The sequence below is a fragment of the Pseudopipra pipra genome, chromosome 1 (genome assembly GCF_036250125.1).
Source record: "Pseudopipra pipra isolate bDixPip1 chromosome 1, bDixPip1.hap1, whole genome shotgun sequence".
Lineage (NCBI taxonomy): Eukaryota > Metazoa > Chordata > Aves > Passeriformes > Pipridae > Pseudopipra > Pseudopipra pipra.
In genome coordinates, this window is record NC_087549.1 from 145,366,208 (window position 1) to 145,379,028 (window position 12,821).

Sequence of the window (12,821 nt, forward strand, 5' to 3'; positions counted from 1 at the left end):
CTCTGGCTGGGCTGTGTGCTGGCCACTGATGCTCCAGTCTCCTGGTGGTTTGTTGTGTTGAGGGATCCCACTGGAGCAGCATGTCAGTGCAGGCAGGATGTCACTTTGTTCCACAGGAACAGAGAGGTGGGTTTGTTCCCTTTTCTATGGGCATTGAATAGGAAGCTGAGAAAGACCACAGAGAACACGGTGTTCATATCTAGCTGGTGCTGCACTGTGTCTGTTAGTGGGTTTGGTTTTTTCCTGAGCCTTTTCAGTTAAACAAGGAGCACAACATTGTGCCAAGTTACGAGATAAACCAAATGAAAAGAATGACTGCACTAAGCAGAGCACCTCCCAGGAAAGATGGGCAGTTCATCCTGCTTGGTGGAATGAGGAATTTACCTCGATTAGCAATAGATGAGATTTTCTGATTATGGAATGCAGTGGCTGATGCCATAGGTCATCAGTCTGGGAGTCTGAACTTACAGGCTCTCATTCTCTATGCCAGTTTTAATTTCCCTGCCCTTTGTTTTGAGGCCTCATCTCTTGTTTAATAGATAATTAGCTCTTTGAAGGGAAACTTTCTCTCTACCACCTGCTTGTTTTTACAGTTCCACTTCCTTTCTATTTGACTTCCTGACTTTGCTCCCAGAAGTATGCTTGCCCTCTCTATCCTGTCACAGAATGTAAAGGGAGGGAATAAACAAGTAAAAATGCTTGAATGCAACAGGGAAAAGACTGGGGACAGAGCTGTTTTGTCTGCAGTTTGCTAAATATTACCAGGCAGCCCAGAAGATGTATGTGTCAGGTTGAATGCTGAACACCAAGCTGATTGGTGTTAAGCAGTGAGCACAAGTTAAGCAATGAGCCTTCCCAAGTGTTTTGCTTTACTTTTTCCCATTTATTGATTCCTTGAGTACAAACACACAAATTGGATTCAACATATGGTTGGCAACCTAAAACAGTGGAGGACAGCAGCAAATAAGGCACTGTATGTTGGTTCCTACTACTGTAGATAGATTCTACTCTGCTTTAGATTTTCTTTTGAGACGTTCTTTTGGAAAAGCCAGATGGGAAAAGTATAAAGATTTTGTTATCTCCAGGGGTGCTTTGAAGGGTCAGGATCTGGAGCAATTTTATCAGTTGTAACAGTGTACTTACTATGTCACAGACTTGTATATGAAAGAACATTTTTCCTAAAAGCATGTTTTTTTTCACTTAGGACTTTCTCTAAAGGCTTGAGTGCAATTACGTGAAGGTATATATGTGTTTGAAACTCTATCATAAGTTTATAGTAGGTGAGAAATTGTAGCAAGCAACACTATGAGAAAAGACAGAAGTGGGGTTTTAGTTTTCTTTTAATGCAAAAAAGAATATGTGGCATTTCTGGACAAAGTTTTCATACTTCAACGATTTTTTAAGAAAAAATTAACAAGAAGTCTGTGTTTTAAAGCAGTGCTCAATGACAGTATGATGAATTCAGTTAGCCTGAGCATGCCAGGGTAGATTGAGAAGGCAATTCAGACACTTTTGTCAGACGTGCAAGACAGGGGCATCACCCTACCAGAGATGGTTTGAAATTCTAATGTGATGTTCCTGTTGATGCTGTGTGCAATTTGTGGAGAATACAAACTGCTTTGTGCTGATGGGAATCGGGGATAGCAATTTCCTGTCTTGAGGGAACCTGGATAAATCTTTGCACCTTTGTTGTACTTTGTTCTGGTGTGTATCACAAATGTAGTTTCCTTCCTTTAATGAACAAGGAGCCTCCAGTTACTATTGTATGAACTCCTGTTACAAATCTCTATGTATTTTTTCAGTAACTGCTAGGGGCACATTGTGGGCAAGCAGTGAGTTACCTATAATATGATGGACACCATAGCCCATCTTTCACCATGATAAAGGTAAAGACTTTAACACCTGTTAAATTGATGAGAAGCAAATCACTAGGGACACAGTTTGGTGAGGAATGTACATTTCAGTTTGGATTTAAATCCATGCTTCATGAAAGTACAATAAAAGATTATTAGCTGTATTTTGGTTAACATTCCTTGTGCTACATCAGCAAAGTTGGCTTATAAATCAGAAAAGCAAAACTAAAACCTGGAGAAAAACAAATCAGGTGTATGCAAAGTGCATATCTTAAGCTGATACTTGGGAACAAACCGACTTACATTTTCTATCTTGCTGTGGTTACAGGATAGATGTTGTAACCTGTGAGTTGTTCTCAAGTGTAATTCTGAAGTATCAGTTTGGCTTTCCTTCACCTTTCTGATTTCTCAATACTTTGGGTCTCGGTCGGTAAGTATGAATGGCTTAAATGTTCATTAGCTTAAAAAGTACTACTCTGTACAAGACTGTCAAAACAGGTTGAAGATCTTCAGAACCCATCAATAGGCTTTCATTCAAAAAGAAGTCCATACAAACTATATAGGCTTTTACTTATTCTTTACATAATCCTTTGCTTTTCTTTATATGCCTAGAGACACTTTGTTTAGCCAGGAGTTTTGTTCCTGGGAGAGAATGTTGTGAAAAGATTTTTTTTGTCCAAGCTTGACTGATTCTGCTGGCTTTTCTTCTCTCCCCCTAAAAACCTGTAACCTCTTGCTGATGATCCCTGGACCATCTCTAGACTATCTGTCCTCAGCATTTTCTAGACATGTGTCCTGTTGTTTTTGGTAACCGCCATAGTCTGAGCAATGCCTTTTGAATAGTTGACCTTGCAGACTGGTCTGGGAGCAGGTGTGCATGCTCCTTCTCCTCAGTCAGCTTCCCTCTTGTTTATTTGGCATTTCTTATCTTTTCCATTGTTTTTGTTTCCTGTGAGGTTTTGGTTTTGGGGCATTTTTAGCAATCTATAGTCTGATTTGTTCCACACTAACCCATTACAAATAAACATATCAAGCATGTGCTTTACTAAGAAAACAATTCAATTCCTGGACTCCTGTGGACTCATTTGAAAATTAAAATCCTGCAGAGTGTTTTTAATTAAGCGGATGAGTCTACGTTCTTGCATCAAAACAGCATCAGAAAAGAAATCAAAGAATTTGCAAGTTATGATTCAGCGTCCAGCTGTCACTAAGCATGTTAATGATTTTCTGTCAGCTGTCCTCCTTTAAAAGTTTTTGGAAGAATTTGTTCTCCCTCCTAACACTTACTGTAAAAAACCAATCCTATATACAATAATATACAAATAGTTCCTCCTGTGTTGATCAGCAAAATTTATTTTCTTCCAAAAATTGCTGAAGAGCATTGGGGTTTGGTGGGGTTTTTTTGTTTGTTTTTTTGGGTGGGTTTTTTTTTGTTTGCTTGTTTGTTTTCTTTGTTTGATTTTGGTTTTTTTTAAAAGGGAAAGCTCATTTTTTACTGCTTGGTATCTAATTGCTATCCTTTCAAGGAAAACTAAGAATTTTCCTCCTTTGATAGATAAGATACACAAACTATTAGTGAGCATGTTCAGTCCTGTAAATGTTATTGACATTAGTGTGGAGTGAGCAGGTAGGAATTTATCTTGGGGACATGCTGTTAGGGAAAGACTTACATTGTTTATTTTCATAGTTTATTTTCTTCTCACATAAACTTTTCATCATTTTTTATTTATAAGAAAGACCTTAAACTTTATATTTTAAAATAATGACTTGGCAGAACAGAAATTGTTCTGCGATCTTAACAATTGCAGCGTTCCTCGGTTTTGGTCCATCAGCTGCATGGCTCTTTTATCTTTTAAAAAATGGGTTTTCCAGCTTTGCTGTTTGCTTGCTTTGCTTTGCTTTGCTGATGTGCTCATCCTCTTCATGATTTAAAACAAAAGGAAAAAAGAACGAGAACAAGTCATAGAAGCCGCTGATAATGCTCTTTTTCTTATACTTACCCTTCCCTGTCGTACTTGCACTGAGAGGAGCTTAAACCTTGGCAGAAGATAGGGAATGCCTTTAATGAAAATGAGACACTGGAGCTTATCAGCAGCTTATCATCTAATGCTTCTAGTCATCCTTCCAGGTTGTTGCTCACAACAAGTTACTTACACTGACGTGATCTAACCAACACTTCTTTAAATAAAGATATATATACTCTTCTTTTTCCTGCTGCTTCTCTTGGGGCGCATTGCCTGTTCAGAGCTGCCACCACATCAATACAGGAGTAGGAAAATGACTGATTGCTGCCAACCCAGCCTGTGAGGGTGGTCTTCAAACAAATTCAGCAGCAGCAGAAGTGGAATCAGTCTGGGTTAGACCTGGTTCACTGTGTTCCTACTTCACAAATGGGAATAGCTAAATTATGCACCCAACTTGCTGTATTTTCTACAGCTGCCCAGTGGCAACTGGTTGAAAGGCAGGATGTCAGGTGGTCAATATGTGGCAACCACAAGGGACTTCTGTTGGCTGCCATGTCTTTTGCATGCAGTCTCCTCATGTGCGCAAGACAGACAGTACAAGGTAGTAAACTAAAGGCAGACCTATTTCAATGTGTAGTTATGATAGTAATTAAAAAATTTTGCATAAAACAAAGTCATTATCAGAAAGTCACTCACCTCTTTTAGACGTGATAAGTGGCCTTTTTCAAGCTTTGGGAGGCAGGCAGCTATATATACACTTGAAAGCTATTTCCTGGTTATGTCCCCAAGGAGAAGATCTGTTGGATACTGTGGAGTGTACTGGTGTGAGCTGTGTGTAACACCTGCCTGCATAGCACCAGGTCTGTGCTCAGGATGCTTTTTCTTCTCATTCCGCCTACGTAATACTTATTTTTCTGTGAATAATGCCAAGTGACAGAGGCAGGAGAAGGATTTGGGAATGGGCGACCTGTTACCATTTCTGTTGTGACATTTTACATACCTCTTACCCTTCAAGCAAATGTTCTTGTTCACTTCATCTGTGTGACTTTTGTGTAAATTGGAAACCTCATTAATTTTAAAAATGGGCAATGTTGATACACCACACTTCCACTGAAGTAACAGCTCTTGGTTAAACAGAGGTTTGCTCTGGCGAAGCGATGTTCCTGCTCTTCAAATACTGCAACACCATTCTGGGGATATCACAAAGCTCAGAGGGCTTGTTTGTTGGTGCAGCATTTTTCACTATAGCTGCTTTTCCTACAGTGAGGAGAACTCAGGCAGTTCCTCCAAGATCGCGCACATTCCCAGCCTTTCTTCACTCGGTGTGCGTTGTCAGCCCGGCTGGCACATGCCCGAACCTGCGCGCAGGTGCACTGGGGGCACAGAGGAACGGCTCGTTTCTGTCTAACACTGGCTTGAAATCTCTTTTCTTCCAGATGTCCACACAGAAGCAGTTCAGGCAGCCCTTGCTAAACATAAAGAAAGGAAAATGGCAGTCCCCATGCCCTCAAAACGACGTTCATTGGTGGTGCAAACATCGATGGATGCCTACACACCTCCAGGTGAGTATCTCTCTGTATTTTTATGGGAATTTTAAAAATGGTTTTTTGTGTTGCTATGAACTACTAATCTGTCTGCATAGATAGTAATGCAAATGTCATTTGACGCACACTGAGCATAATTCTGAGGTATTTTTGAAGAGGAGAAGGTGAACTGAATGGTAGAAAAGTCAACAGGGGCAGTTCACATGACTGCTTTACCCATGGTGGTACCTTAGCTTGCACTGGTCCTTTTGGTCTTACAAGGACCTAACTATGGCCATCTTGTCATACTTTATGATAGTCAAGATTCCTATCAAGTTTCTGATTTATTGCCTAATACTATAATGTAACAACTTCACAATTAGTTGTGCCATTCCTTTTTAAGTTTATCTTCTCTTTTATCTACTAGACTGAAAATACCCCATATCTCATGCATTCCCATACTCACTGAATCCAGCTGGAACTCCCATTTCAGTGAGGAGTGGACCTTGTACAATTGCAAAAGTGTTTCACAGACTTTTTAGAGTGAGCTTGGGAAAGTATTTTGTATATTCTATATTGTTAATGCATAGCTGGAGATCTTCAGAAGGTTCTATGTTTAAGGAAGACTTTTATTATCCTTATTTTTTTGTACAATAATATACAGATCATGACCTTAGAACAGGGAAGTTCTCTCAGTGTGTAGTTAGCGACTGACTTAGTTTCGGGGCTTTCAGGATTTTCTGATTAAGTTTGCCCACCTTCCTGAGATTTTCTTAATGGCACTTTCTTTAGATTTGGAATATGAACATGCCTTATTTCTATTAAGAAAACCCCAAAGCACTGCAAGTTCACAGTCTGTTTTTAATTACTAGATACTTCTTCTGGTTCAGAAGATGAAGGCTCCGTACAGGGCGACTCCCAGGGAACTCCCACCTCAAGTCAGGGGAGTATAAACATGGAACACTGGATCAGTCAAGCGATCCACGGCTCTACCACATCAACCACTTCCTCCTCCTCGACACAAAGTGGAGGCAGTGGTGCTGCACACAGACTAGCTGATGTTATGGCTCAAACACATATAGGTTAGTATACAGACATGTTGAGTATGTCCATGGCATGAATTTTGACTCTCACATTCAGATGATGTTGCTAAATGAAGTCTTAAAAAAGTCTTTTCTGTACTGCTTTTTTGCTTTTTTCTATTTACATATGTTATGTAGAGAGATAGTCTTATATTCCTATTTGAGGAGGGCAAAAAAAATAGCAGTTTAGATTTGGGGGTAAACTTATGTTGTGGCAAACGGGGTCTAGCTATTGTCTCCCAAACATCTTAAAATGTACAGTTGGATGACTTCCATTACTTAGCACTATAAAGGTCTCTGTTGGATTCATCAATAAGGAAAATCAGTGCATGCATCATTAGGGATTGCTTGCATATGAGCTTCTCCCACTGCTGGACCACTTTCATTACATAGCTTGAGTGATTTTTGATAATTCTGATAACAGTAGTCCACTTAAACATATTTTTGCTGCCCTTAATTGAATCTAGAATACTTGAACTGGGATATCTAGCTATTATACTCTGTGGGAGAGACCATTATATACCTTCAGAGAAGGGAGCTGTTATTATTAGTAGCTTGTTAATATCCTTTGAAAGATCCTAGGAAGTCAAAGCTTTCTTTCCTTTAGGGCGAAGCTGCACAGACATTACTTCTGAATATTTTGCCATTGACATTAGTTTTCATTAATATGAGGCAGCTATTTGATTAGATATATCAAAAGCAAGGCTTGTTTTCTTCACTCCTCAGTTGTTCATCATGCAGAGTGTCTGCTTTGGTATGTTCTTGAGGGAGTGTCTCACTGCAAATCTGTTGGAGTCTATGTTGGAACAGATAATACAGTCTCACTACTGTTCTACTACACATATGAATTCACTTTTGTGTGACTGTTCCTCAACTGATCATTCCTTTTCAAGTATATGTAATGAGATACATGAAGTCACCTTAAACATTCCTGATTTTATGTGCTGGAAGAGTAGTTTGTATCCATTTGTTTTTAGCTTGATATAGCTTGATATAACACCTGTATTTTCAGTAATCCTCTCACCGTGGTCTGGAACTGCTGAATTGCAGTCAGGGAAGAACTTGTATTGGATTCATAAATTCATGCTAAATGAATAGCTTAGAACCTTGTTTTAGAAAGGCATACACTTTGGAACACATTAATCATTGCATTTGATTATTTTCTGATTATTTTCTGTGACTTCATCTTGAAATGCTAGAGGAAATTATAGCATACAGAATTAAATTTACCCAAACTCTGAAAGGTTGTATTACTCACACACCAAGTCTTAATGTGTCTTTAAATATAGCTTCTTCATAATGTGACATTTCAGTAATTTTAAATCTGACACAGTAAGTCTTCTTTTATAATCACTGAGTTTGTGGTAAATAATACAGCATTTATAGAGCTAAATTAAGATGACAATATTCTGCAGAAGGGAATATATACTATTATATTTGTTGACTAAAAAGATCTTGCCTTTGAAGGAAGCAGTTGAGCTTAACAGTTGAGCTTACCTCAGTATATGCATGTTTTCATTTGTTCTGACAATAAGATGCCTTAAATTACATCTCTAGCTGGATAGCAGTTGTGATATAGTATTGGAAAGGTCAGTTGGATACAAAATATGAGTGGTATCTGCTAACAGATTGAGACTGATCTTATGGTTTCTGTCACTCTTTGTTGCTAAGATTGCTGAAAATGTAAGAGAAGCTACACAGTTGATAACTATAAGATGAATTTCTTCATGGGTGAGCTGCATTCTGTGAGAATTTGAAATTAAAGTGCTCTTTTGTTTCTTTCCAATTCAAGGAGGTGGATTTTGCATTTAAATGTATTCTAGGAGGTAATAGACTTGAAGTATTCCCACAGATAGCCTTGTTCTTTCAGAGGCAGTGGGCCAGTGATGATAGATGAATAATCCTCTTTGGTAGGAGACAATATAAGAGAGAAGAGTAATCCTGTTCCTTGAAGCTCCTTGACTACTGGAAACGGTTTGTTCTTGATCACAAAGAACATATGTTACCATGGCTTGATGTTTCTTTGGTGCAGGGAGTTGTTCTCCAGAGGCAGACCAGCCTGCAAGACAGAAATCAGCTGTAAATATGTAAGGACATACTGCCATACTCTGAAGATGACAATTCTGATAAATACAAATTGAGGGTACAACAGGAAAGACCTTTAATGATAACCAAAAAACCCCCTCCATTCTGATATTCACTAGGATGTGACCTCCAGAATGTATCACAAAATCAAAGGGAGATTTTTTTCCAGTTTAAGTCCACTAATACAGTCTTGAGAAGGGATTTGATAAAAGGCTTTGGCTATAATATAATCAGAGTTCAGCTTTGTGGATCATTTTGATAATTTGCATAAGCTATTATATGCTTTTAATGTTATACTGTTTATTCGATTTGACTGCTGCTGCTGCTCTGTTGTGGCCAAAATTCTGATTTGGGATAGATATCATTTTAATATTTATTTTCAGCTTTAAGATGCTCAGGTGTCTGCATTAAGCTACAGGGAGAATCTTTAGTTTGGCATATGTATCACCGTTGTGTTCAGTAATTCTTGAATTTAGAGATTAAACCAGTGAAATCTGTAAAAGATACCTAGTGTTCTGACCCTTCTTTGTGTCAGTACTGTATATATTTCTAAGATCTTTTAAGTTTTCATTTGTTGGTATTACCTGGTTTGGATTTCTATGTATATAAAAATCAGAGAAGGTCTATCTCAAAGCTCACGAAGTTCATGTGGTGAAAATTACACAGTGCTTGCCTGTGACTGTAAATCTATATAAAGTTAATCATCTCACTACAAAATTTTGATCCTGCAGGTGCATTTAATGTTTCTTTTATATACTTCAAATATGTTTCTGTTTGAAAATCGAAGGCCTCTATCCTCATTAAAGGCTACATAGACTTCTAACATATAATACAGGAGACTAGTTTGCAATACTATCTGTCACCTGGACATCACTACAACAGAAACCCAGCTAATGGAAAAAGCCAGATCTCTGGCTCTGGATTTTCCTGCCCTAACAACCAGGAGACCAAGCTTATTTGGGAGGAAAAGCTGCATTTTCTTCAAGTTAGTACTGCAGGGATGCTTCTCGAGTTCCTGGAGACTTTTTGAATACATGGTACCTGTGTGAACTTACAAACTTCCACTGGAAGTATTCCTCCACTTCTTTGTTTCTCCTCAGATGCGAGGCTTTATCAATGCACATGCTCTGTCCCTACATGAATGTGCTCTGGTTTGCTTTGGGTCTTCCTGATTTTCATGAAATGGGGTAAATGATGTCATTTCAGTGGCAGAAATGAAGAGACCTTAACTGGAAACAGCTGTTTTCTCTGTGATCTTCTAATGCAGGAATATTGGAAGAGATGGGAAGAGGAGGTGATGCAAATATGTGTGTTTGATGGAGGAAATGCTTTGAAGTCATGCAGCTGTCACAGTTTCTACTTTTTAGTGAACAGATGTGTCAGGATCATAATTCTTAACTAAACCTCAAACAATGCTTCAAGTTACCTGACATAAGACCAAGCAACTCTATACAGATTGTGTCCATGGTTGAAGCCTGGATTGACTCCTCTATACAAAAAAAGGCTACATTTCACATAACATAGCAATTATCTTTTTCTTTAGATGTCATTCAGACCAAATTCTTGTCTGTATGATTTTCATTTCTCCAAACCTGACTCTGAGACATGAACCGACCGAGGATTTGTAAATCTAATGGATGAAACTTGGAGCTGTAGATATTGCAATGATAAGACATCTGTTAAACAGATACTATAAAGGAACATAGCAAGACAAACCTTAATATTCTTCTTCTGCAGGATAAAAGTTCTTAATGGAAATGTAAACAGCAGATGGGCAGCCAAGGCACTAGAACTCCACTCTTTGGCTGGCCAGTGGTGGCAACCTTGGGAAGAGAGTTTCCTTTAGCTGATTTCAAGTACCAGTGATGCTTGTTCAAAAGGAAACTTCTACAAAAGAGCAGAACTCTTCTTATGTTCTTTCACCCTACTCGACACTATGTGTGAGGAAGAAGAATTTGGTTTCAAGAGCATCTGTACTCTGTGATGCTTGGATCATATGTCTTCTGATAATTTAATCTCAGTGCTGAAACCTGGAGATACTTGAACTCCAATTCACTTGGCCTTGTAAAGTCTGAAAGATGGAAATACTTCACAGGAAAGATGTAAACAATTATAGCTAACTTTAAAAATACTTTCTCATGTTACTAATAGCTGACTAAGGACAATTATTTTCTTAGTCATGATCTCCTGTGTGCATAGCAAAGCTGCATTATAAGTAAGGATAAAAAGATAAACATCAGCTTTTTTTAATTGACTTAGTTATTTAGTAATTTAATCATGATATATAAAAATCTCTTGCCACTTAGTAAGACAGAGTAAAAATTGTGCTGTCTAAAATAGTTGATAATGACATCTAAAAGACATTATTCAAAATGTCTTTTAAAAGATGACATTATTCAAACAATTATCAGCATAAGCTTCATTATTCAAACTATTATACTTCAGTTGGTCACTTATAGCACAATATAAGGAGTTTGTTTCAGTAAAGTTATAAAAGTGAGTGTGATAAAAAGCAAAAACTTCAACTGGACATTTGTAGAATGCAAGATGTTTTTGAGTTGCATAGTAAAAGCCATCTTGTGTTTTCCTCAACCAGATAGTATGATTGGGTGATAAGATTGAGTCCTGATAATGTTCATGAATATAAATATTAAGTAACGACTACAGACATTAATATAATATCCTAATTTTTCATGATGATTGTCTGTCAAATGCTACCTCGAAATGAGGTGTATGCAAGATGAGCATCTATTATAGCATCTTTTTACTGTATGTGTAGCAAAAAACTTAGTTTTCTGTATTGATGGTGCATAAATTTGGGATTGAATGCACAGGAATTACAGTGATCCAAAGTTCATGATTCATGAAAATGCTTTATAATTACATTTGACATTAAATTTACTGTAGAAGTTGGTGTTGTAATACTTATGGTACCATAATGCTTAAAGGACAGGTTTAATAAAAAGCAAGTCTTGAAAATAGTATTGGAACAAGATGATGTTTTTCCAGAATTTTTGCATTTTTAAAGACTCTTACCCTATTGTAAGATGGATCACATTTCTATTTACTTCAGCAGCAGCAGAATAAAGACCTGCCTTCTTTTGTAACTCAGAGGCTGCTTGGGATCATTTGTGTCAATTGAAAGAGAAGTTGTTATTTGCTCATGGTGTTTATCTCCATCTAATCCAATGCTGATAAAAACCTGGAAAAAATTTATGAGAAAACTCATAAAAATAATACAAATTCATAGATCATACAGACTCAGACTTGAAAAGATGGGAAAACAAACTGTGGAAGCATGCTGAGTTATCAGGCTATGAAAGAGAAAGATTAGCTCTGTGGAATTGTTTAGCAGTGCTGGCATGAGTCAGACCAGATCACATTTGCCTTCTGGAAGGCAAGGCTTTGTTATGCGGAAGAATTGAAATATCTTTGTCTAAAAATAGTAGACAAGCAAGTGTCCAGGCAGAATGCAAAGTTCATGTTTCTTTACATTTTATTTCTTTCCTCTGGATTCCAACTCTGCTATGATTGATTTTTTTTCCTTTCTTAGCTCGAAATACAGAGGTTATAACAGTGATATGCACTGACACTTGCAAGTGATTGACAACATGCTGTGTTCTTTTTATTTAGAAAAACCAACACAGTGATCCTTCTGAAGCGTATTTGTCTGAGTCTTTTCTATTTGCAGATGTCCACAAGCTTTAATTCAGTGTAAAATCAGATGTCACTGGAGAGCCTACAAACTAATTGTATAATTTTTTTAGCCTATTGCTTATGTGATTGCAGATATATAGCCCTTTTTTAATCAGTGGAAACTTTATTTATTAAAATCATGCTATACATTATATATAGTTTTGAATTTATGTGTGTATGTATGTATATGGCTTTGTACAATCATTTTATGCATTAAGTTTAATGCCTGTTCAGATGTTGGAAAAAAGAAATCAAATTTTATCCTCTCCTCTGCCCTTTGTTTTTCTACCCTTTAACACTAGAGGCACATGGTTAAACCTTTTAACTTACTTTTCACAGAAAATCATTCTGCCCCTCCAGATGTTACCACTTACACCTCAGAACACTCAATACAAGTAGAAAGACCACAAGGATCAACGGCACGGGTGGCACCAAAGTATGGAAACGCTGAACTTATGGAGACTGGGGATGGTATGTCACAAAGAAAAACTGGATTTTTTTAGTATTGTAACCTTTTCAATGGTTACTGTATGCGTCTGCTCTTGGTTTTTGTTTGGTTTTTGTTTGTTTTTTATCTGGGCACTTTTCACTTACAAACACATAAAAAGTTGCAGCACC

General features: G+C 37.6%; 1 protein-coding gene across 5 annotated transcripts in view; it reads left to right on the plus strand.

Moving 5' to 3' along the window:
* DIP2C (disco interacting protein 2 homolog C) overlaps positions 1–12,821 on the plus strand; it is a 310,242-nt gene that overhangs the window by 192,184 nt on the left and 105,237 nt on the right. For all 5 annotated transcript variants that reach the window (XM_064637840.1, XM_064637857.1, XM_064637830.1 and 2 more), the window contains 3 exons: positions 5,254–5,379; positions 6,213–6,422; positions 12,543–12,674. In XM_064637840.1, coding sequence (XP_064493910.1) covers positions 5,254–5,379; positions 6,213–6,422; positions 12,543–12,674 — 468 coding nt within the window. The remainder of the gene's footprint in view (positions 1–5,253; positions 5,380–6,212; positions 6,423–12,542; positions 12,675–12,821) is intronic.